The sequence below is a fragment of the Jaculus jaculus genome, chromosome 19 (assembly GCF_020740685.1).
Source record: "Jaculus jaculus isolate mJacJac1 chromosome 19, mJacJac1.mat.Y.cur, whole genome shotgun sequence".
NCBI lineage: Eukaryota > Metazoa > Chordata > Mammalia > Rodentia > Dipodidae > Jaculus > Jaculus jaculus.
In genome coordinates, this window is record NC_059120.1 from 29884735 (window position 1) to 29909153 (window position 24419).

The window sequence follows — 24419 nt, forward strand, 5'->3', positions numbered from 1 at the left end:
ACCTTGAAAAATCAAAAGTAAAACAAAACAAAAAGTTAAACTTTTGGGACTAGAGAGATGGCTTATCGGTTAAGGTGTTTGCCTATAAAGCCAAAGGATCCTGGTTTGATTCTCCAGGACCCACATAAGCCAGATGCACAAGGGGGCGCATGCATCTGGAGTTCTTTGTAGTGGATGGAGGCCCTGGCGTGCCCATTCTCTCTCCCCCCACCTCTGCCTCTTTTTCCTCTCTCAAATAAATTAATAAAATATATTTAAAAAATTAAACTTTTAGGGGCTGGAGGGATGACTCAGCAGTTATGGCACTTCCTTGCAAAGCCTAACAATCTGGTTTGCTTCCCCAGTACCCACATAAAACCAGATGCATAGCATGGCACATATGTCTGGAGTTCGTTTGCAGTGACAGGATGCCATTTTCATTCTTTCTCACGCTCTCTCTTGCTGTTTGCAATAAAAAAATAAAAATATTAAAATTTAAAGAATTATCTTAAAGAAAGCAATTGGTTTCTATAAGAGATGACATGTAGGCTCTTTTCCCTTAGGGTATATTTTGAATAAGTTATATATTATCATTGGGTGGGGAAAAATATCAAATGACTAAAGTTTTCTTTCAAAATCTGCAATTCCCATGAATGACAATGGGAGCATTTTTATCTTAAGGTCTAAGAGTAGGTTCTTAATGCGTACTTGGTAAAGTATCTTAGGAATTAAACTTGAATGTATTTTTATTGTTTTTCAGTGGCCTTCAGATTCTCAAGAGCTTGATTCCAAGGAACTATCAGCTGGCTCTCAATTTGTAGGCCTCATGGCAGTTCTCACAGCATGTTTTTCAAGTGGTTTTGCTGGCGTTTATTTTGAGAAGATCTTAAAAGAAACAAAACAATCAGTGTGGATAAGAAACATTCAGCTTGGTAAGTTTTACATGCTTTCTAATATACATGTATGTTATATGCATATTATATACAAGTTTATTATGTATATTACATGGGTATATGTAAATTATACACACTATATGTATTAGGTTACCTATATATTATGTGCAATGTATATATACTATATAACATATGTGTATGTGTTTGTATTTGAGATAGGGTTTCATGTGTCTCAGGCTGGTGTTGAATTCACCATGTACAGGATGGCCTTGAACTTCTGATTTTTCTGTCTCTATCTCCCATATCCTGGGATGACAGGTGTGTTTAACTTTGCCCTGTTTCTTCAGGGCTGATGATCAACTCAGGGCTTCATGCAAGCACTTTCATCAACTGAACTACATCCTTGGACCTGTTTTTTTTTTTTTAACTTTTTTGTTTGTTTGTTTTTCTTTCTTTCTTTCTTTCTTTCTTTAATTAATTAATTATTTTTGTTTTTTCAAGGTAGGGTCTCACTGTAGCTCAGGCTGACCTGGAACTCACTCTGTAGTCTTAGGGTGGCCTCGAACTCACGGTGATCCTCCTACCTCTGCCTCCCAAGTACTGGGATTAAAGGCGTATGCCACCACGCCTGGGCTGTTTTTTTTTTTTTAAATTTTTTTTTTAAATTTTTTTTTTATTTGAGAGCGACAGAGACAGAGAGAAAGACAGATAGAGGGAGAGAGAGAGAATGGGCGCGCCAGGGCTTCCAGCCTCTGCAAACGAACTCCAGATGCGTGCGCCCCCTTGTGCATCTGGCTAACGTGGGACCTGGGGAACCAAGCCTCGAACTGGGGTCCTTAGGCTTCACAGGCAAGCGCTTAACCGCTAAGCCATCTCTCCAGCCCTGGTTTTGTTTTTTGAGGCAGAGTCTCACTCTAGCCCGGGCTGATCTGGAATTCACTATTTAGGCTCAGGGTGGCCTCAGACTCATGACAGTCCTCTTGCCACTGCTTCCTGGTACTGGGATTAAAAGGCATGTGCCACCATGCCTGGCTTTTTAAGCTTTAAAAAAAAATATTTTTTTTTAATTGACAACTTCCGTAATTGTAAACAATATCCCATGGTAATTCCCTCCCTTCTCCCACTTTCCCCTTTGAAACTTCACTCTCCATCATATCCCCTCCCCCTCTTGATCAGTCTCTCTTTAATTTTGATGTCATCTTTTCCTCCTATTACGATGGTCTTATGTAGGTAGTGGCAGGCCTTGTGAGGTCATGGATATCCAGGCCATTTTGTGTCTGGAGGAGCACGTTTTAAGGAGTCCTACCCTTCCCTTTGGCTCTTGCATTCTTCCCGCCACCTCTTCTGCAATGGACCCTGAGCCTTGGAAGGTGTGCTAGAGATATTTCAGTGCCGAGTACTCCTCTATCCCTTCTTCTCAGTACCATGGTGCCTTCTGAATCATCCCAAAATCACCGTCATCTGAAAAGAAAAGCTTCTGTAATGAAAAGTGAGAGTAGCATTAATATATGGGTATGAACATTAAGAGCAGTGCTTACCAGGCAGTTTGGTGAGCATAATCTATACATTTAGCGAGACAGCAGCAGATGTTACACCCCTAGGGCTCATGACTATCCTTGTAGGTTTTCAGTATCAGGGATGTATTCCCTCCCATGGAGCAGGACTCCAGCCCAATTAGAAAATGGTTTGTTTCCCCCATAACAGACATGCCACTACTGCACCCATTGGCTCATTTCGCATGGCTTTTAAACTTTTTGTTGTTGTTGTTTCATTAAGGTAGGGTCTTACCCTAGCTCAGGCTGATCTGGAATTTACACTGTAGTTGAGGGTGGTCTTGAATTCACAGCAATCCTTCTACCCTGCCTCCTGAGTGCTGGGATTAAAGGCGTGCATCACCATGCTCAGCTCTTTTTAAACTTTTTTATTGTTAGCCTCCATATATATAGACAATATTCTATGATCATAATCCCCTTCCTCTACCCTTCCTTTTTCCTTTCTCCATCTCCCCTCTACTGAATCTCTCCTCTCTCCATCCAGTCTCTCTCCCATTTTGATATCATTTTTCCCCCTCCTATTATGAAGGTCTTATGAAGGTTACATCAGCCACTGTGAGATCATGAGTGCTATGGCCACTTAAGGTCTGGAAGACAGTATTAGAAAGCACTTCTCTCCTTTATTTGGCTCTTACATTCTTTCCATTACTTCTTCCAGAGTGGAGGGTATGATACAAATTTTCTCACTTAGGGTTTAACACTCCTTTTCAGTACTTTGATGTGTTTTAAGTCTCCCCAGAGGTCACTATCATCTACAAAGAGAAACTCTAACCAAAAGTGACACTAGCATTAATACATTAATACATAGCCATCATTTAGAAGGCAATTTGGTGGGCATAATATATTGACTTAGCTAGACAGCAGTCATAGTCAGCACCCCCCCCCCCAAGGGCTTATGACCTCCCCAGCCATAGGCTTTTGATTGTTTTTAGTACTAGGCATGAATTCCCTCCAATGGAGTGGGCCTCAAATCCAGTCAGAGAGCAGTTGGTTTCCCCTCATAATAGAGATGACATTGTACCAGTTGGTATGTTTGGCCTAGCTAGCCTGCCATACAGCTTTCAAGGTCCATTGCTGGTTAAGACTACTGATGAATCGGGTGTGGTGGCACACCTCTTTAATCCCAGCACTTGGGAGGCAGAGGTAGGAGGATTGCCATGAGTTTGAGGCCACCCTGAGACTACATATTGAATTCCAGGTCAGCTAGAGTGAGACCCCCCCAGAAAAAAATCTGTTGATGATCTTTCTTCCCCTAACAGGCTACCTAGCTCTTTCTAGCATCATGACAGCTAGTCAACAGGGAGGAGGCTTCCAGCTCAGATATAGCTTGATTTCTCAGTGTCTTACAGCCTAAGCATGTAGCAATAGGGTCTTATCATCTACTTCTAGTGGGAAACCAAGCACCTTGGCAATAGTGTATAATAGTTTGGGGACATCAGGGACTTTCTTTACCAACAACTCACTGAGAGGTCCCTCCCCAACTGAAATGTTCTTCACTTTCTATTGTTTAAAAACTGTATTAGCCAGGTGTTGTTGTACACACCTATAATCACTGCATTCAAGGGACCAAGGCAGAATGATCATGAATTTGAAGCCAACTTAGGCAACAAAGGTAGACCTTATGTTAAAGTAAAAAAGGAGGACTGGAGAGATGGCTCGGCGGTTAAGGTGCTTGCCTGTAAAGTCTAACAACCCAGGCTCAATTACCCAGTATCCATGTAAAGCTAGATACATAAAAGTGTTGCATGCATCTGGAGTTCATTTATAGTGGCTAGAAGCTTTGGTGTGCCCATTCTCTCTGTCTCTTCTCTCTATCTCCCTCTCTGCTTATAAATAAATATTTAAAATCATAGAAAAAGGAAAAAATAATTAAAAATAAGATTATGTTCTATTTACAGATCTCTGAGTCTTTATATAAATCTTGCATAAAATCCATTGTTGATGTAAATAACTGGTGATTATTTTGCCTCTATAAACTATTTTAGGGCTGGAGAGATTGCTTAGTGGTTAAGGCACTTGCCTGTGTAGGCTAAGAATCCAGCTTTGATTCCTCAGTACCCACATAAGTCAGATACACAAGGTGGCACATGCATCTGGAGTTCATTTGCAGTGGCTAGAGGCCCTGGTATGTCCATTCTCTGTATCTGCCTCTTTTTCTCTCTCTCAAATAAATAAATAAAAATATTTTTTGAAAAAACTATTTTTTTTCTGGTTATGTTGGTGCATGCCTTTAATCCCAGCACTGGGGAGGCTGAAGCAGAAAGATCGCTGTGAGTTCGAGGCCAACTTGAGACTACAAAGTGAATTCCAGGTCAGCCTGGGCTAGTGTGAGATCCTACCATGAAAAACAAACAAGAACAAAAATACCAACAACTGCGTTTTAAATGACTGCCTGTGTATACATGATAACAAATGTCAGTGCTGTGATGTAACAGTGCAGACTCGTTTTTCTCTTCATCTTGTGGAGCCTTACATATCTATTCTACTTGCTTCTTTTCCATAGGTGCTGCAAACAACTTTTATGTTTTGCTCCTTAATTAGATGAAGTTGGAAATGGTGAATTTTCACCTCTTTTAAAAGTCCTAAAATGCCTTTTTATTTCAAAGTGTTATGTTTTGGTTCTTATACACCACAGCCTTTTTCTAACTGAAGGCAAATAGAATTCATGATTGTGAGATATTTTGGGATTTCTTATTCTTTGACTTGATGTGAAAGCACAGTGCTCATGAAGAAGATGGTATGCTAACAGTTTAAAAATACTTAAATAAGTTATAGATGATTCCAGATGACAAAACAAAAATAGCAGCTTTCAAATGTATTACCAAAGACTATTAAGTTGATAAGTCCTAATGCTACCTAGAAAGTAGAAAAACAGGAACCTTATTTATCTTTGGTTGCCAAGAGAATAGATTGATTTAATCTAATGTCAGTTTATGAATGGCTAGCACATTTTTAAATAAATGTAGGCTTTGATAGAACTCTACATCTGAATAAGAATTTACCCTACAAGAGAGCTGGGTGTGGTGGCACATACCTTTAATCTCAGCACTTGGGAGATAGAGGTAGGAGGATTGCACAGGCCACCTTGAAACTACATAGTGAATTCCAGGTCAGCCTGAGCTAGAGTGAGACCCTGCCTCATAAAAACAAACAAACAAAAAACAAAAAAATTAGCCTACAAGAATAAAATAAATGTCTAAGGTTATTAATTTCATCATGGGTTACAACAGTAAAACTGGAAAAGTGGTAAAATTATTGATGTGGTTAGATAGTGTAATTAATGTCTTGCTACAAAAAAAAAAAAAGTAAAAGGAACATATGAGATTGTGTATTCCAGGATCACATTGCCTGGAATTCAAACAGTGAGTCCATTACTTACCAATAGTGTAAGCTTGGGCTAGTTTCTTCACCAATAAATATGGGCATACAGGTATCTACCTCATAGGTTTGTGGTACACTAATGTCCATAACATACTTGGAATGATTTCTGACACATAGTATTATAAACATATTTGATATTATCATCCATACAGTAAAATATTAGGCCACTGTTACAATATTTTAACACTCCCCAAACTATTATACACTATTGCCAAGGTGCTTGGTTTCCCACTAGAAGTAGATGATAAGACCCTATTGCTACATGCTTAGGCTGTAAGACACTGTACTCATGTTATGCTATACATATATACTTGTTAGTCAGCTTTCTACCACTGTAACAGTACCTGAGACAGATTCATTTATAGAGATAGAAGCTTTGTTTTGGCTTCAAGTGTTGGGAGTTTCTGTTCATGGTCACTTGGCCCCATTGGTTTTGGGCCTGCAGTACATTACAGCAGGAAAGCCAATGGCAGAGGTGTAATTTACCTCATGGTGGCCAGAAAACAAAGAGAACAGGGTCCCACAGTCCTGTTCATGGGCATGCCCCAATGGCCTAAGACTTCCCACTGAGCCATGACCTAATAGTGCTACTAAGAGATCATTCCTTAAAACCTAGGTTTTTGGATGACGTTCTACCTCTAAATATAGCATGCACTAGATATGTGTTTTAGTAATTATCCAATGTCATTTTTGTAAATTAATGTAAAATCAAAGCTGGGAATATAGCACAGTTGGTAGAGTGCTTACCTAGCATACATGAAGCCCTGGGTTTGGTCTCTAGCACTGCATACACTAGGTGTGATGGCATAGCCTGTAATCTTAGCACTCAGGAAGTAGTGAAAAGTATAAGTTCAAAGTCATCCTGTAAATAGTGACCTTGAGGCCAGCCTGGGGTACATGAGACCCTGTATCCAAAAAAAAAAAAAAAAAAAGTGCCTTTAGGCATTTTAAAAAAATAATATTTTGTTTAATTGAGAGACAAAGAGGAAGAGGTAGATAGTAAGAGATTGGGTGTGTCAGGGCCTCTAGCCACTGCAAACAAACTCCAAATGGATGCACCACCATGTGCATCTGGATTATGTGGGTACTGGAGAATGGAATCTGGGTTGTTAGGCTTCACAGGCAAGTGCCTTACCCACTAATACATCTCTCTAACACACTTCAAGCATATTTTAAAAGACATTTTATTAATTTATTATAAAGAGAAAGGGAAAGGGTGAGAATAGGTGTGTACCGGGGCCACTAGCCAGTGCAAACAAACTCCAGACACATGTAACACCTTGTGCATCTGGCTAACATGGATCCTGGGGAATCGAACCTATGTCCTTTGGCTTTGAGGGGAGTGTCTTAACTACTAAGCCATCTCTCCAGCTCATATTCAGGCATTTTTAAAAATTATATGCCATTGTTAATTTTATATTCAAAGTTAGATAACATTAATAGGATAGGGCGGGTATAAGTGAACATTTACACTTCACATTTGTTTAAATCCCTTTCCATCATGGGAATCTTTACCTAGATATGACTTTATTAAAAACAAGTCATTTACCCCTTGCACTCTTTGACTGCATATCTTGCAAAGTACCCATAAAGGGCAGCCCAATAGGCATCTGTAGGCCAGCAGTCCTCCGTGAACTCTCTTTGGTCCAGTTGTCATACAAGAGACTATGTTGTAGAGGCGAGGAATTAAATTCAGTTGTGAATAAGGTATAGTTTCTGTTTTCATTGAGCAAGGTTTTTAAAAACATATTTTATTTATTTGCAAGCAGAGAGATAGAAAAAAGACAGACAGAATGGATGTGCCAGGGCATCCAGCCACTGCAAACAGACTGTAGATGCATGTGCTACCTTGTGTTTCTGGCTTTATGTGGGTACTGGGAAATCAAATTTGGATCTTTAGGTTCTGCAGGCAAGCACCTTAACTGCTGAGCCCTCTGTCCAGCCCATGAGCTAGGCTTTAGTAGTAAATACATATTCTGGTGTTGGGTTTGTATATTTCTTAGTACTGATCTTTTTCCTTTTAATTTTATTAACAACTTCTATACTTACAGACAATAGGCTATGATATTTCCCTCTCCTTGCCTCCCACTTTCCCTTTCATAACTCTGCTCTCCATCATATTCCCTCCTTCTCTCCATTAATTTCTCTTTTATTTTGATGTCATTGTCTTTTTCTCCTATTATGAGGATCTTGTGAAGGTGTTGCTAGGCATTGTGAGGTCATGGATATCAGATAGACCAATTTGTGTCTGGGCAGTTGCATTGCAAGGATTAGTAGGTACCTTTCCTTTGGCTCATATTTTTTCCACCACCTCTTCTGCAATTGACCCTGAGCCTTGGAGAGTATGGTAGAGATGTTTCAGTGCTGAGCACCCCTCTGTCACTTCTTCTCAGCACTATGTTGCCTTTTGGGTTATCCCAGTGGTTACCACCATCTAAAAAGAGAAGCTCCTCTAACCAAAAGTGAGAGTAGCATTAATATATGAATATGAACATTAAGTGTAGTGGTTTCAGGGCAGTTTGGTGAGAATAATATATACATTTAGCCAGACAAGAACAGGCTTTATACCCCTGAGGCGCATGATCTCCCCTGCCATAGGCTTTGGGCTAGATTTTCAGTACCAGCCATGTATTCCCTCCCATAGAGTGGGCCTCCAGTCCAATTCTAATTGGACTGCTTTTTAGAGCAGTTGGTTTCCCCTAGAGCAGACATGTCACTATTGCATTTATCTGGGCATTTGGCTTGTCTGGCCAAACTTTAGGCTTCCAGTATCCACTGTTTTCACCACTGATGACTTCTGTCTCTCATAAGGCTGCATACAGTGCAGCTTTTTCCAGTTTACAGTTGACTGGTCTACAGGGAGAAGGTTTTCAGCTCAGCACCAGCTTGATTTTTCAGTGATCTTGCTGCCCAGGCATGTGAAGTCTTCAGCAGTAGGGTTTTACCATCTGTTTGTTACTCATGGGAAACCAAGGGCATTGGCAAAAGCCTGTAATGTTTTAGAGGCAACAGGAACCTCACTGGCCAACATCTCACTGGAAGGTATCCCATCCTTGGCACTGAAAATTTTTACTAGCAATCTATGGCTTCTGGATGTGCCATTATCCAAAGAAGGAGGCTTTCATATGTCTTATTCAGAATATCTAGCATTTTGATTGACCCTCCCCCCACCCTTTTCTTATTCAATCTCTTCCCCTGGCCTCACTTAGGCCATTCCACTCCCTGTGATCTATTCTTCTGCATATATATATATATATATATATATATATATATATATATATATATATATATATACACACACACGTACACATACACATACATACATACATACATACATATACACACACATACATATACATGATACCATCCCCTAAAGTTCCTTCTCCTCCCTCCCTTATAGCTTTTTTTCCAGCTTACTGGCCTCTGGTAAACACATGTCTAGACAATTTGTTTTATATTAACTGTAATACTTTGAAAACTATTTTTTTAGCTGGTTGTGGTCTTTAATCCTAGCAGTTGGGAGGCAGAGGTAGGAGGATTACCATGAGTTTGAGGCTACTCTGAGACTACAGAGTGAATTCCAGGTCAGCATGGGCTAAAGCGAGAACCTACTTTGAAAAACCAAAACAAAAGCAACCAAACAAACAAAAAAATCAAAACTTTAAAACAATATGTTTTACTTATTTATTTACTTATTTACTTGAGAGAGAGGCAGAGAGAGAGAGAGAGAGAATGAATGGGTGTACCAGGGCTTCTTGCCACTACAGACAGATTCCAGACACGTGGGCTAACTTGTACATCTGGCTTTTCGTACATACTGGGGAATCAAACCTGGGTCTGTTGGTTTTGCCAGCAAGTGCCTTAACCACTAAGACATCTCTCCAACCCAAAACTTTTGAATACAAAAAAATGTTAAGTCACCTGTATGCTTTTTTATGCATATATGAATGTAACTTATTAAAATGCAGACATCAATATGAAAATATAAGATACAGTCATATGTTAAAAGCAAACTTTTTCTGAAGATTTACAAGTCCATAATTTACATATTGTATTATTTCAATTCTCTGTGGTTGGTAACTTCAGGTTTAAAAACATTTTTTCTCTAATAGCCTAATATCAAGTATGTTAAGTATTTTTTTTTTTTTTTTTTGCTAAGCTTATATATAAGACTATTTTAAAAGTAAAACTATTGCCGGGTGTGGTGGTGCACACCTTTAATCCCAGCCCTGGGGAGGCAGAGGTAGGAGGATTCCTTTGAGTTTGAGGCCAGCCTGGGACTGCAGAGTGAGTTGCAGGTCAGCCTAGGCTAGAGTGAGACCCTACCTCAAAACAGACAAGAAGAAAAAAAAAAATCTCTTCAGAAAAACTGATATATGACATAGATTTCACTTTTTTTTTAGGGTTCTTTGGGAGTATATTTGGATTAATGGGTGTATACGTTTATGATGGAGAAATGGTATCAAAGAATGGATTTTTTCAGGGATATAACCAGCTGACATGGATAGTTGTTGTTCTTCAGGTAAAGCATATAAAGTAGTACTGGTGTGCTGACGTTCCCAGGGGAAGGGCCCTACTGTTAGTTGTCTCATACCTAGTTTATTGAGTGATGCTAAAATAGAACTGGTTTTATTGCCATAATGAAAATTGATTTTGGAAAATTCTATGGTGTTGAAATTTAACATTAGAATGCAAGTTTAATATTAAAACAGTTAAAGCTAAGGGCAAATAGAATTTCTGATTATTCTACAGTTCTCAACAGTGTACAGAAAGGTTCTTTGATGTATGGTCAGCTCACTAAAGACTTAAGGAGTGCCTTGACATATTCTATGCAGTAGAATATGTCTGTCAAATTACTTCAGTTTATATATAACTTGAAATTGTTTAAAATGTGAGTAATTACAGGCTGGAGAGATGGCTCAGTGGTTAAGACACTTGCCTACAAAGCCTAAGGACCCCAGTTCAATTCCCCAGTACCCATGTAAAGCTAGATGTACAAGATGGCACATGCATCTGAAGTATTTTTGTTGTTGTTGCAATAAGCAGCCCTGGTATACCTATCTATCTGCCTCTCTCTCTCTCAAATAAATAAATAAATAAATACGTTTTTAAAATGTTAAGCTGGGTGTGGTGATGCATGCCTTTAATCCTAGCACTCTGGAGGCAGAGGTAGGAGGATCACCATGAGTTTGAGGCCACCCTGAGACTACAGAGTGAATTCCAGGTCAGCCTGGACTAGAGTGAGACCCTACCTCAGGAAAAAAAAAAAGTCATCTCTAAAAGTACCTTTTGAATACTTTGTAGAATATATAACTAAAGGTAGAACTTACTTTTCTCAGAAATTTCTGTTCTTCTAGAGGTATTTGAAGCTCTAAGGATCAAGACCTGGAGTTATGGGTGGCAATGTGAAAAGTTAGATTTGTTTTAAAAGCAGGAAGGAGATTTGTTTTTATGAAAGGAGAAAAGAAGATAAAGAGAAGTAAAATTTTCAAAAATTTAAGTGAGGATTGGGTGACTTGGAGAATTTGTGTGTGATATATCTTACTGTAGCAAGACTGGTAAGCTGTCTGTCTTTAAGAGGGGCCTAAAGACATGAGCAGGTATAATGTGCCCTTATACCTGGCTTCAAACTTCTTGTTCCCGGTACAAAAGTCACATAGAGGAGGAAAGTATTTATTTCCAGTTTATAGTTTCAAGGGGAAGTTTTATCATGGCAGAAGATGTTGGTTCATTTTATTACACATCTTTAGCAGAGAGAAAGGTCACAACAGTGAGTTGAAGTAGTCTGGAGGTAATTTTTAATAGTTGTTAAAATTTTTATATAAGCTGGCCGTGGTGGCACATGCCTTTAATCCCAGCACTTGGGAGGAAAAGGTAGGATTGCTGTGAGTTCGAGGCCACTCTGAGACTACATCATGAATTCCAGGTCAGCCTGAGCTAGAGTGAAACCCTACCTCGGAAAAAAAAAAAAAAAAGTTCTAATATTTATTTGCAAGCACTCAGGGGACAGAGGGAGAGAGAGAAAAATGAGAATTGGCATGCCAGGGCCTACTGCCACCATTGTCAGTGAACTCCAGATACATGAGTCACTTTGTGCATCTGGCGTTACATGGATACTGGGGAATCAAACCCAGACTGTCAGGGTTTGCAAGCAAGCACCTTTAACAACTGAGCCATCTTTCCAGCCCTTAATAGTTTTTTAAATGCATCTGCATTGTGTGACTGTGACACATCACAAAGGTCGGGTGTGGAACTTTCCACCTGTGAATCATACCAGTTCTTGAGAAGGTTTAGATACACACATACAAAACTTGTAAATAAATAAATAGTTTAGCATTTTATAATAGTTTGTATGTTAGGTTTTTAGATTAGGCATTTTTAACCTGCCTAGTTTCATCGTTTATTTTAATGTGTGTTGTTGGGGATTGAACTCAAGCCTTCTATCACTGAGCTACCCTCCCCTTTCATTTTTAAGGAGACCCAGTCAAGAGTTTGAGAAAGACATGGTAGAAAGTTCTTTCTATACCTAAAAAATTTTTTATTTATTTATTATAGAGATAGAGAGACAGATAGACAGTGGCCTCAAGCCACTGCAAAGGAACATCAGATTCATGGGCCACCTTGTGCATCTGGTTCACATGGTTACTGGGGAATCGAACCTAGGTCCTTAGGCTTTGCAAGCAAGTACCTTAACTGCTAAGCCATCTCTTTAGCCCTTTCTACACTTTTAAAGAGCATAGAGCTGGGGGCATAGCTCAGTAGTAAAGCACTTGTCTAATATGTACAAGGCTCTGGGGTTGATCTCTGGTACTTCCAGGAGTCCTCAAACAAACTAAACCACAAACTCCCCAAAATGTGCAATAAAAAAGTAACAGGCAGATTAGAATGGGGACAACCTAGAGGAAGAAAGCAGAATCAGGAGGCTATTACTACGCATAACCCACAACTCTATGGGGATGCCAGCAACCCCATCGAGGAGGGCCCTCAGTGGAATGGGGGAAGGGAAGAAGGAAATGATCATACCAAAACATGATTTGTCCAAAGTATATTCTTCTTCTTCTTTCTTTTTTTTTTTTTTTTTTTTTGAGGTAGGGTCTCACTGGCCCAGGCTGACCTGGAATTCACTATGTAGTCTCAGGGTGGCCTTGAATTCACGGTGATCCTCTTACCTCTGCCTGCTGAGTGCTGTGTTTAAAGGTGTGCATCACCATGCTTGGCTCTGGCTCCCAAAGTACATTCTTAATTTAAAAAAAAAAAAAGAAGAAGAAAGAAAGTGCTCACTTTGGCAGCACATATACTAAAATTGGAACTATACAGAGATAGTTAGCATGGTCCCTGAGCCAGGGTGATATGCAAATTTACAAAGCATTCCATTAAAAAAATCAAGTTTAAAAATGTTTTTTAAAATTACTTAATGTTTACTGAAAGGTAAAACTATTCCGAGTGACAAGTTTATCAGGTGATATTTTTCCCCACAATTTGATCAGTATTCCTTACAACAAACCTCAGATTGCTTTGGTAGTTACATTAAGGGCTATTAAAGAAAATCTAGACTGTTTAATGTCATTTGTTGTAGTGGTAATATCTTTAAGGACAAAAGCTTTAAAGCTTTCCTAGTGAAATTGTTTTGAAGAGAAGTTTTATGTGTTGGTTTTAAAAATAATCTCTTACAATTTTATAGGCACTTGGAGGCCTTGTAATAGCTGCTGTTATTAAATATGCTGATAATATTTTAAAAGGATTCGCAACCTCCTTGTCCATAATATTATCAACACTCATATCCTATTTTTGGCTGCAAGACTTTGTGCCAACCAGGTAAAATGCTATTTTCTGTTTATTTTCCTCTTTTCCCTCCCTCCCTCCTTCCATCGTTCCTCTCCCCCCCTTCTCAGGTTTTATTTATTTTGGTTGGTTTGTTTTCAGGCAGGATTTCTCATTGTAGTCCAGGGTGGCCTCCAAGTAATGATCCTTCTCAGTCTGCCAAGCTCTGAGATTACAAAAGACCCTGTCAATCCCACCTTTTTCTGTTTCTTTAAAATTTTCTAATTCTTTCACCATATTCTGTTTCTTTAAATCCCTGAAGGTGTCTAGAAAAATAACAGTTCTTAAGGTAATTTTAACAGTTTAATCATCTTAACATTTTTCTCAAATAATCACTTTTTTTTTTTAAATTTATTTATTTATTTATTTGAGAGCGACAGACACAGAGAGAAAGACAGATAGAGGGAGAGAGAGAGAATGGGCGCGCCAGGGCTTCCAGCCTCTGCAAACGAACTCCAGACGCGTGCGCCCCCTTGTGCATCTGGCTAACGTGGGACCTGGGGAACCGAGCCTCGAACCGGGGTCCTTAGGCTTCACAGGCAAGCACTTAACCGCTAAGCCATCTCTCCAGCCCTCAAATAATCACTTTTATATCACATATTTATGTAAAATTTGTTCTTTTATTTAAGATCACATTCTTTCTTTTTTTTTCAAAGTAGGATCTCACTCTAGCCCAGACTGACCTGGAACTCACTCTGCATTCCCAGGCTGGCTTCAAACTCATGGCAGTCCTCCCATGTCTGCCTCCCAAGGGCTGGGATGAAAGGTGTGCGTCTCCATGCTCAACTTAATACGACATTTCTTTCTTATTTAAAAAATAGAGATTTTATTTATTTATATTTTATTTATTTATTTATTTACTTATTTATGAGAGAGAGAGGGGGGAGCAGGCAGATAGAGAAAGGGCATACCAGGGCCTCCAGCTACTGCAAACAAGCTCCAGATGCATGCACCATCTTGTGCATCTAGCTTATGTAGGGAATTGAACCTAGCTCCTTAGGTTTCACAGGCAATCACCTTAATCACTAAGCCATCTCTCCAGCCCTCTTTTTTAAAAATATATTTTAATCTATTTGTTATTTGAGAGAGTGTGTGTATGATTGAGAAAGAGGCTTTACATGGGTCCTGGGGAATCAAACCTGAGTCTGGGCTTCTCAGGCAAGTGCCTTAACTGCTGAGCCATCTCTCCATCCCCAAGATGACATTTCTTTTTAAAATCTTTTTTTTTCTTACACATTTTGATAAATTATGGAGCTATACCTTACAGGTCTACCTATCTTTTAGAGATTATTTCAGAGTAAATATATGAAAGAGAATATTTTAGCATCTGTTTTGTTGGCAGAATATTCCTAATAGATTCAAATGCTTCCCCTCAAGTGAGACGCTACCTTGAAAAACAAAACAAAGAAACAAAAATAATAATAATAATAAATCTGGGCTAGAGAGATGGCTTAGCAGTTAAGGCATTTGCCTGCAAAGCCAAAGGACCCTGGTTCAATTCCCCAGGATCCACATTAGCCAGATGCACAAGGGGAGCATGTGTCTGGAGTTTGTTTGCAGTGGTTGGAGGCCCTGGCGTGCCCATTCTCTCTCTCTTCCTCTTTTTCTGTCAAATAAATAAATAAATATTTAAAAATAAAAGAAAAATTTAAAAAACCATATTACTTTTTGTTGTTGTTGGTTTTTGAGGTAGGGTCTCACTCTAGCCCAGGCTGACCTATAACTCACTATGTAGTCTAAGGATGGCCTTGAACTCATGGTGATCCTCCTGCCTCTGCCTCCCAAGTGCTGCTGGGATTAAAGGTGTGAGCTATCATACCTAGCTTTTTTTTTTTTTTTTTTGCGTTATGGTCTTTCTCTAGCTCAGGCTGACGTGGAATTCACTATGTGGTCTCAGGCTAACCTCAAACTCACAGTGATTCTCCTACCTTGTCCTCCCAAGTACTGGGTTTAAAGGTGTGTGCAAACATACCCAGTGACTTTTTCTTTTTTCTTTTCTTTTTTTTTTTTTTTTGAGGTAGGGTATTACTCCGTAGCTCAGGCTGGCCTCAAATTTGCAGTGATCATTCTACCTTAGCCTCCTGAGTTCTGGGATTAAAAATGTGTATTACCACATCCATTGTGATGTGACATTTAAAAATAATAGGGCTGGAGGGATGGTTTATCAGTTAAGGTTCTTGCCTGCAAAGCCAAAGGACCCAGAGGTTTGATTCCCCAGGACCCATGTAAGCCATATGCACAAGGTGGCGCAAGCATCTGGATTTTGTTTGCAGTGGCTGTAGGCCTTGGCGAGCCCATTTTCTCTCTTTCCCTCTGCCTCTTTCTTTATCTCATATAAATGAATAAATAAAATAAAATAAAAAAGTAAAATAAAATAAAAATAATATTGGGGTTGGAGAGATGGCTCAGCAGTTATGGTACTTACCTGCAAAGTCTAATGGCATGAGTATTGTGGAATTTAACCCAGGCCAGTAGGCTTCGCAAGCAAGTGCCTTTAACTACTTTTATTTTTCTTATACACTTGTTTTTGCTTATTGATTCTGCTGTGGTTCCATTTAGGTTTTCTTACTCTTTTTGTAAAAATTGAGTATCTATTATGTGTCAGCCTGTCTCTGTGCTAGATCCTAGAAAAAAAAATGCAGGAATGGCAGTTTCTTATATTCCATAATTGCACTCATAGTGATTGTAAAGACAGATTAATAATTTATAATCAGTAAAGCAATGGAAGTATATATATGATTTTTTAGAGACAGAAGTTCAGATGTTCAAATTAATCATTAATATGACTTTTCTCTAACAAGAATTTTTTTTTCGCTCAGAACCATCTAAAAATTACTGGCTTGAGAAACATAGGTCTCCTGACATTGTTATATATTCAAGACCTGTTAAAATTATCATAGAAGAGTGTTCGTTAATGGAAGGAAAGTTGAATCAGACAAGTTCAGTTCAGTATGAACTTTCAGTCTATGCACTTCTTGATTCTAGAAAGATAAGAAAAGTTCATAATGATTAGTGGAGAAATGTTCAGACAGATATTTATCCAAAGCCTAGATAATTACCTAATATTCTTGTGATGTATTCAGGCTTAGGGAACTATCCTACATATATATTTAAATTTTGTTCATTTAATTTGCAAGACAGACAGAGAGTAAGGGAGGTGTACCAGGGCCTCTAGGCACTGCAGTCAAATTTCAGATGCATGTGCCACCTTGTGCAGCTGGTTTACATGGGTACTGGGGAATGGAACCTGGGTCCTTAGGTTTTGTAGGCAAGTGCCTTAACCACTAAGCTATCTGTCTAGACAAAAATATCCTATATTTTAAAGAGCTCAAAATAAATGGTCATCCTTGCTGTTGGCTATTAGTCAAGTATTAACTTAATTATTATGGCACTGGGCAGGACAGAATATGTTTTGTGCATACTTTTTTTTTTCTATAGCATTATGTGTAAGATACATTTAGGAAATTTCATGTTACCTTGTTACTGTCTGAGCCTGGGTCCTCACTGAGTAGCTCCTTTTGCCCCAGCATTCTATGTGGTGGGATTATAGGTGGGTCCCATATGCCTAACTCTTAAATTTTTAAAAATATTTTAATTAATTTGTTTATTTGACAGACAGAGGGAGAGAATGGGCATGCCAGCGCCCCTAGCCACTGTAAACTAACTCCAGATGCATGTGCCACCACCTTGTGCATCTGGCTAATGTGGTTCCTGGGGAATCAAACCAAGGTCCTTTGGCTTTGCAGGCAAATGCCTTAACTGCTAAACCATCCCTCCAGCCTCCCTCCTTTTAAAAATTTATTATTTACTTATTTGACAGAAAGACAGAGACAGGGAGAGAATAACTGACTCTTAAATTTTAATCATTCAGTGTGTGTGTGTGTGTATTGAAGAACAAGTAGTTGAGCTGGGAAACAAAATAGGTGAATGATGTACTATTTAATACAAAGGAGGGGCTGGATTGGTATAGATTGACTGCCTGTGGAGTGATTCTTGGGCAGTAGATCTGAGTTGTTATGAACAAAGGAAGTTATGGACTGATGTACAGAATCTACCAAGACAGTTTCATGAGAAAAGACATTGAGACTAATGGCTGTATTATACATTTGGTGTGAAAAAAATATGGGGGTAAAAGGTTGGAGGGACCATGTTAGGAAAGTCTTCCAACTGGGCCTTGTGGCTCATTGCTTACAATCTCTATGCTTGGGAGGTTAAGGTAGGAGCTTCATCGGTTTGAGGTCAGCCTGAGCAAGACTGTGTTTTTTTTTTTTTAATCATTTTTATTTATTTGAGAGGTGGGGGGAGGAGAAAGAAGCAGATAGAGAATGGCACTCAGGGCCTCCAGCCACTGCAAATGAATACCAGATACAAGTGCCCCTTGTGCATCTGGCTTACATGGGTCCTGGGGAGTTGAACCTGGGTCCTTTGGCTTTACCGGCCAACACCTTAATGGCTAAGCCATCCATCAAGCCCCCATGTCTTTTTTAAAAAGGGAAAGACCTTTGATGTTAGTGAGGGCTGGTGATCCTTTTCCTTCAGATTGTTTGTTTGTTGCTTTTTGTTTGATTCAGAGTAGTAGCTGTCAACTATTAGTAGAAATTTGAAAGCCAAAACCAATTTATGTCTCTAAAAGCATTTTAAATACACACACACAGAGAGACACACACTTACCACCTCTTTCTCTCAAATAAATAAAAAAATGTTTAGATTAGTAGTTTAGTTTGTATTATTTAAATTCATTTTCAGTTTATATAAAGTATATGTTTTTTTAAAAAAATTCATTTATTTGCAAGCAGGGAGAGAGAGAGAGAGAGAGGGAGAGAGAGAGAGAGATAGGAGAGAGACAGACACAGAGAGAATGGGCATCCAGGTCCTGTAGCCACTGCAAATGAACTCCAGATGCATGTACTCCTTGTGCATCTAGTTTACGTGGGTCCTGGGGAATCAAACCTGGTTCCTTTAGCTTTGCAGGCAAATGTCTTAACCACTAAGCAATTTCTCCAGGCCAAACTATATTAGATCTATACCTAGAATTCTCTGCATTTAATCTAGTTTTCATTTGTTAAACATCCTATAAAACTTGATCATGAGCTTTGGTTATTGTCTTGGATTTTAAACTGAATGACCCAGGTTTGACTTCAAAGGATAGAATTTGATTTTATGTTTTCAAAAACAAATTGTTTTTTCATTTTTTCAAGTAGGTCTTGCCCTAGCCCAAGCTGACCAGGAATTCACCATGTAGTCTCAGGCTGGCCTTGAACTCCCAGCGAACCTCCTACCTAGGCCTCCTGAGTGCTGGGATTAAAGGTGTGCACCACTATGCCCGGCTGTTTTCAAATTCTTAGAAACTTAGTATGTTTTATAACTAAATATGTCTCATGGAAAGTGCATGTTAGAGTAAAACACAGTTCTAAGACTGAGATTCCTTGTGTGGGAGATACCATGCAGTAGATGAGAATGGAGGCTTGAGTAAGCACTTGTACTTGGAAGATAGCACTGAAACTCCTGTGTGGAAACTCCGTGCAGTAGATGAGAGTGTAGGTTTTGAGTTTGCACTTGCACTTCTATCCTGTCTTTTGCTTAAGTTTGGGACTTATGACAATTTATTTAAGCCCTTCCAACCTGTCTCCTCCTAGGTACAAAATGAAGCTTGCACTAATACTTCTTAAAGTTGTTCTGAGAACCAAAGGAGATCATGCATGTAAAGCTTTTAGCCAACAACTAGCATGTAGGAAGTACTTAGTGTTTGTTAGTCATATTGCTAGAACATTTCTCCATATTACAGTTGTGTTTATAGTAGGAATATAGACCCGTTTGTTTTTAATCTGATTTTATCTTTTTGTTTTTCCTTCATCCTATTTAGTGTGTTTTTCCTTGGAGCCATCCTTGTAATAGCAGCTACTTTCTTATACGGTTATGATCCCAAACCTGCAGGAAATCCCATTAAAGCATAGTCAAGTACTCCCTAACTGGACTTACACTGGTCACTAGGAGTGTCAACATCATCTTGCATGAAAGACTCCCTGCAGATTCTGCGAAGATACCATCATGCTAATCTGATCAGACTGTTCAAATGGTTTGAAAATATTCAGGCTGAAGGATAAACTGTGTGGACTGGATATGTGACAAAACACATAACATGAGGGACTAGACAGAAGAACCCTGGGAGAAACGTGAAGTCAGTTTATACAGAGCTTACTTACTGTTTTGACTGCTGCACAGCTCTCCAATGCACTCTTTGGAAGAGCACACAAATGCCAGATACCAATGTTTGCAAATTAGATCTATTTACTTTTATTAAATGTTTTTTATCTTACTCTTTCTTTATAGATACATAAAATCACAGGGAATATTTAAGGTTTGAAAATCACAATTTCATATGAAGCTGTGAAAACAACAAATACCATTGAAAACAAATGTTTTCATGTATCAGATTTTATATATCCATACAAAATTATGTTAAAAGGATTGCTAAATGTGGTTTGTTCACATACGTACAGTTTGATAAAGTAACATCCTGGGTCTGATTTGTCAGAGAATAAGATTCATATTTAAGCTGAGTGCAGAGAGAATCTTTTTCTCCATGTATATCTTCAGACCATTTTGTGCACTGAGACAGCTGAGAGCAGTCCAGTTGTTCACATGCTACAGTGGCAAGTGGATTTTATAATCATGGAGTTTTACCCTTCATTTTTTTTGTTGCATTTCTTTTCCATGAATAAGATAAATCCTTAATATTACTTTACTTAAATTTGTGTGGGTTGGATGTGATTAAAGTTTTAAAATTAAGAGATTACTTATTTAATAATTGAAAATAATTATTACTAATAGTGCCATATGGAGAAATTTAAACTGTTAAACATACCCTGTATACAATTGTAAAATTTTTAATGAATAATTTACACATTGATCTGTAGTAGAAACTTTAATTTGCAATTGTTGACAAAAACAACCAAAAAGTAGTACATATCAGCCAAGACCAAGATCTGAATGACTCTTCCTACAGCATTCCCTAGCCATACTACACTACTTAAAGTGACACTGTAACTTTCTCAGTTCAAGGCTGGTTAGAAGCATTTTTCTAGGCCTTTCATAAGCCCCACTGTGTCCAGGAATAACTGCATCATTTGATGAGAAGTTAGCTGCATACTGAGTTCCCTAACTGGTTCCCCTCAAGAGCTGCTGGGAAGGAGCCACCATCTTGCTATAAAATAGTGGACCCCCCCCCCCTTTTTGAACACTGGAATTGAACGTACAGATTATGAGTTATGTAATTTAAGTTGGTTCAAGGAAACGTGAATATATTTAAAGTAGCAAGATTAATTGGTATATAAAATGGTTTCTATGATTGGAATATAGGTTTAATTTAATTATTGACTATATACAGAATTGTATAGAGTTTAAGAAGTACTTTATTTTTTTCATTTATACTGTATATATTTTAAAAGTCTGTCCAAAAACCTGTAAAAGGATAAATATTTTTATATAGTTCTAAGCGATTTTGTTAAATTGAGGTTGACTCAAAAATACTTTTGTTTAAACCTGTTGGTAATCTTGGTGAATACAGACTGGCTAGTTTACCCTGTTATCTTAATACAGACTGGCTACTTTAGCTTGCTAATGCAAACAGTCTCCATAGATTGCAAACTCCATTCAGAGTTTTAAAGTTCGTAAAATTAGGGAGAAAAAAAAAATTGTTCTTGTTTTTGAAGCAGGGTCTCTTTGTAGCACAGCCTGGCTTTAAATTCACAGTGATCTGGAGATGGCTTAGCAGTTAAGGCGCTTGCCTGTGAAGCCTAAGGACCGAGGTTCGATTCCCCAGTACCCACATAAGCCAGATGCACAAGGTCACACATGTGTCTGGAGTTTATTTGCAGTGGTTGGAGGCCCTGGTCTGCCCATTCTTTCTTTACCTCTCTCTCTCTCTCTCTCAAAGAGGTAAATACATAAATAAATTCACAGTGATCCTCCTACCTCAGCCTCCTGAATGCTGGGATTAAAGATGTGTACCAGCATGCCCAACCAAATTAAGAAATTTAAAAAAGTCAATTTGCTCATGAAAATGAAATGATATAAATTTTCTGAAGGCTGATTTATGATTTTCACTTAACACCTTTTAAAGAATTTTGTTCGATAACGCTATATTTTCAACATGGTATTTTAAGACTGCCACAACATTTAAGCCTATGTTGTATTACTAATTAAACCTAATTCTTGCAAGTGCACAGAATTCTAAAGATAAACCTTTCTGTTCAGCTCACATTAAAGTCTTGTTTGTACAATTATTCATTAATATGGTGTATTTCTAATTAATGGTAGTTTACATTTAGCCTGCCTCTTTTTTAACCCTTCAAAAATTACATTTGTTAAAGTATAGCCAGTCCCATTCCCGAGTATCCACATAAGCCAGATGCACAGGTGGTGCATGCATCTGGAGTTCATTTCAAGTGGCTGGAGGCCCTGAAGCTTACATTCTCTATCTGTTTGTCTCTCTTAAATAAATAAATAAAATATTTTAAAAATTATGTTATATTGAAAGTCATCTTAACAGTCTCTAAGACATATACTTACAAGATCAAAGAAAAAGCACCTTTATCAAAATTTGGTCCTATGTGCCTTGCTTTACCAAATATCTGACTCTTCTGGAAGACATTTCTATAATTGACAACTTTAGACACATGAGCAAAACTGGAGTTTTGAAAAGAACACAGTATCTCTAATTCCAGCTTTTGCTCCAACATTTATAGATCTATTATCTAATAAAACTAGAACGTATAATATGAAAGTGTCAGTAAATAGTACTTATAAATTGTGGCATGACTGTACCACCCTTCAGGTTTTCAGACCTTTTAACAGTTGTATGTAAGTGTTATTTTTTTCATTTAAGATATAATTTACTGAGATTTAAGTATGTTCTTAAAATGATTTGGATCCTAAATTTATGTCTTTCATTTATTTAGAAGGATTCTTTTGGGTTTGGGAATATGATTTATATAGTTAAATTTCTATGGATATAATTCAAAGGAATGTATAAACTTGTCTTTTGTTAAGTGGATTTTTAACTGATAATTTCTCATGTCATTTTTGGTATCCATTATCTATATTTAATACATAATTGAAATAGATTATTTTCATAAATAACTAGATTTTTTCCTATATATGCTTGTTCCCCTTTTTATCTGTGTCTGAATTGATGTATGAGTTTCTTATTTTTATATGTCAAAAACGAATGGCTTATCTTTACCTCTCAGTAGTGTGTCACATGTGACTGCTTTCTTTTCTCTAGCAAAATACTGGGATTTATTTAGCCTAGTTAGAATTTTTCTACCCATATGATGACCACAGCCTAAAAGTGTTCTATTTTCAATAAAATAACTCTTTGCTACCTTAAAGGTTAAGAACAGTAATTCAGCATACCTTTTTCATAATTTGAATATAATTTCTTCAATTGTGACAGTGTATAAAAGCTAATGTAAGAAGCAACATACATATTTTATTTCTATTACTACTCTGAAATAATCTTATACTAAATACTTTGTCTCAAAAAAAAAAAGTCACACAATAAGAATGTCAGCATTTGGGGCTGGAGAGATGGCTTAGTGGTTAAGGCATTTGCCTGCAAAGCCAAAGGACCTGGGCTTCGATTTCCCAGGACCCATGTAAGCCAGATGCACAAGGGGCACATGCGTCTGGAGTTCATTTGCAGTAGTTAGGGACCCTGCTGTGTCTATTCTCTCTCTCTGAGCCTCTCTCTCTCAAATAAATAAATAAAATATTTTAAAAGGAAAATAATTACCATCGCCAAGTCTAAGTGCTATGCAAATGTACCTCATAACCTGAGTGTTACAGCTGCTTCTGCCTTTCAAGAGTACTTGCAATCTACTAGTCTTTTCACTGTTCTTAAAAAGAGTTCTCCCCATAGGACTGATGACATACTTACTCAAAAAGAAATTTTCAAGAAACAAATTGTCTCCTAGTACCAAGGAGTGTATTCTGTGGTAAAGAAGGTCTTGTAGGGGCTGGGGAGATGGATCAGTGGGTGAGAGTACTTGCTGCAAAAACCATAAGGACATGAGTTCAGACCCCAGCATACATGTAAAAAGCTGGGTGTGGCTGCTCATACCTCCACCTCCAGCATTGAGGGTGTGTGGGTACAGGAGGATTGCTGGGGCTCTCTGGTAAGCCCATGTAACTGAAAAACTATCCATCCCAAACAAGTCCTGTATTACTTTCAGCAGCTTCAAGCAAGTTGAACTTCACAAAAAAAGGATGTATATGAAAATATTTTTAAAAATAAGCATTAGTTTACTTATTGATGAGAAAATATTGCTGGATATATCAGAGTAAGATGCTTTTATTCTCCCATGGAAACTAGTTTGTTTCCTTTTTCTAATCCATATGAAAATGGAACAGAAAACTCAATCAAGTTTATTTTTAAGTTTTATTTTGAAATAATTTAAAATCTACAGAACAGGGCTGGAGAGATGGCTTAGCGGTTAAGCGCTTGCCTGTGAAGCCTAAGGACCGCGGTTTGAGGCTCGGTTCCCCAGGTCCCACGTTAGCCAGATGCACAAGGGGTCACACGTGTCTGGAGTTCGTTTGCAGAGGCTGGAAGCCCTGGCGCGCCCATTCTCTCTCTCTCTCTCCATCTGTCTTTCTCTCTGTGTCTGTCACTCTCAAATAAAAAAAAAAATATTAAAATCTACAGAACATACACAGCAATTCACACATTCACCTTAGTCTGTATTTCTTCCTTTACCTTGTATATTAGCTACTATACACAAATGGCCCC

The 24419-nt window shown here is 38.2% G+C and overlaps 1 protein-coding gene and 1 non-coding gene across 5 annotated transcripts in view; both read left to right on the forward strand.

The window, feature by feature from the left end:
• Slc35a3 (solute carrier family 35 member A3) overlaps window positions 1–21426 on the forward strand; it is a 78218-nt gene extending 56792 nt beyond the window's left edge. For 2 of the 4 annotated variants that reach the window (XM_004663949.2, XM_045137958.1), the window contains exons 5-8: window positions 740–911; window positions 10210–10328; window positions 13488–13621; window positions 19491–21426. In XM_004663949.2, coding sequence (XP_004664006.1) covers window positions 740–911; window positions 10210–10328; window positions 13488–13621; window positions 19491–19581 — 516 coding nt within the window. In that variant the 3' untranslated portion in view covers window positions 19582–21426. The remainder of the gene's footprint in view (window positions 1–739; window positions 912–10209; window positions 10329–13487; window positions 13622–19490) is intronic. The other 2 variants (XR_006634260.1, XM_045137959.1) reach the window with 2 other exon arrangements.
• LOC123456120 lies at window positions 13080–13186 on the forward strand. The gene has a single exon (XR_006634340.1). It is a non-coding gene; the product is annotated as a U6 spliceosomal RNA (small nuclear RNA).
• Window positions 21427–24419: the final 2993 nt, after the last annotated feature.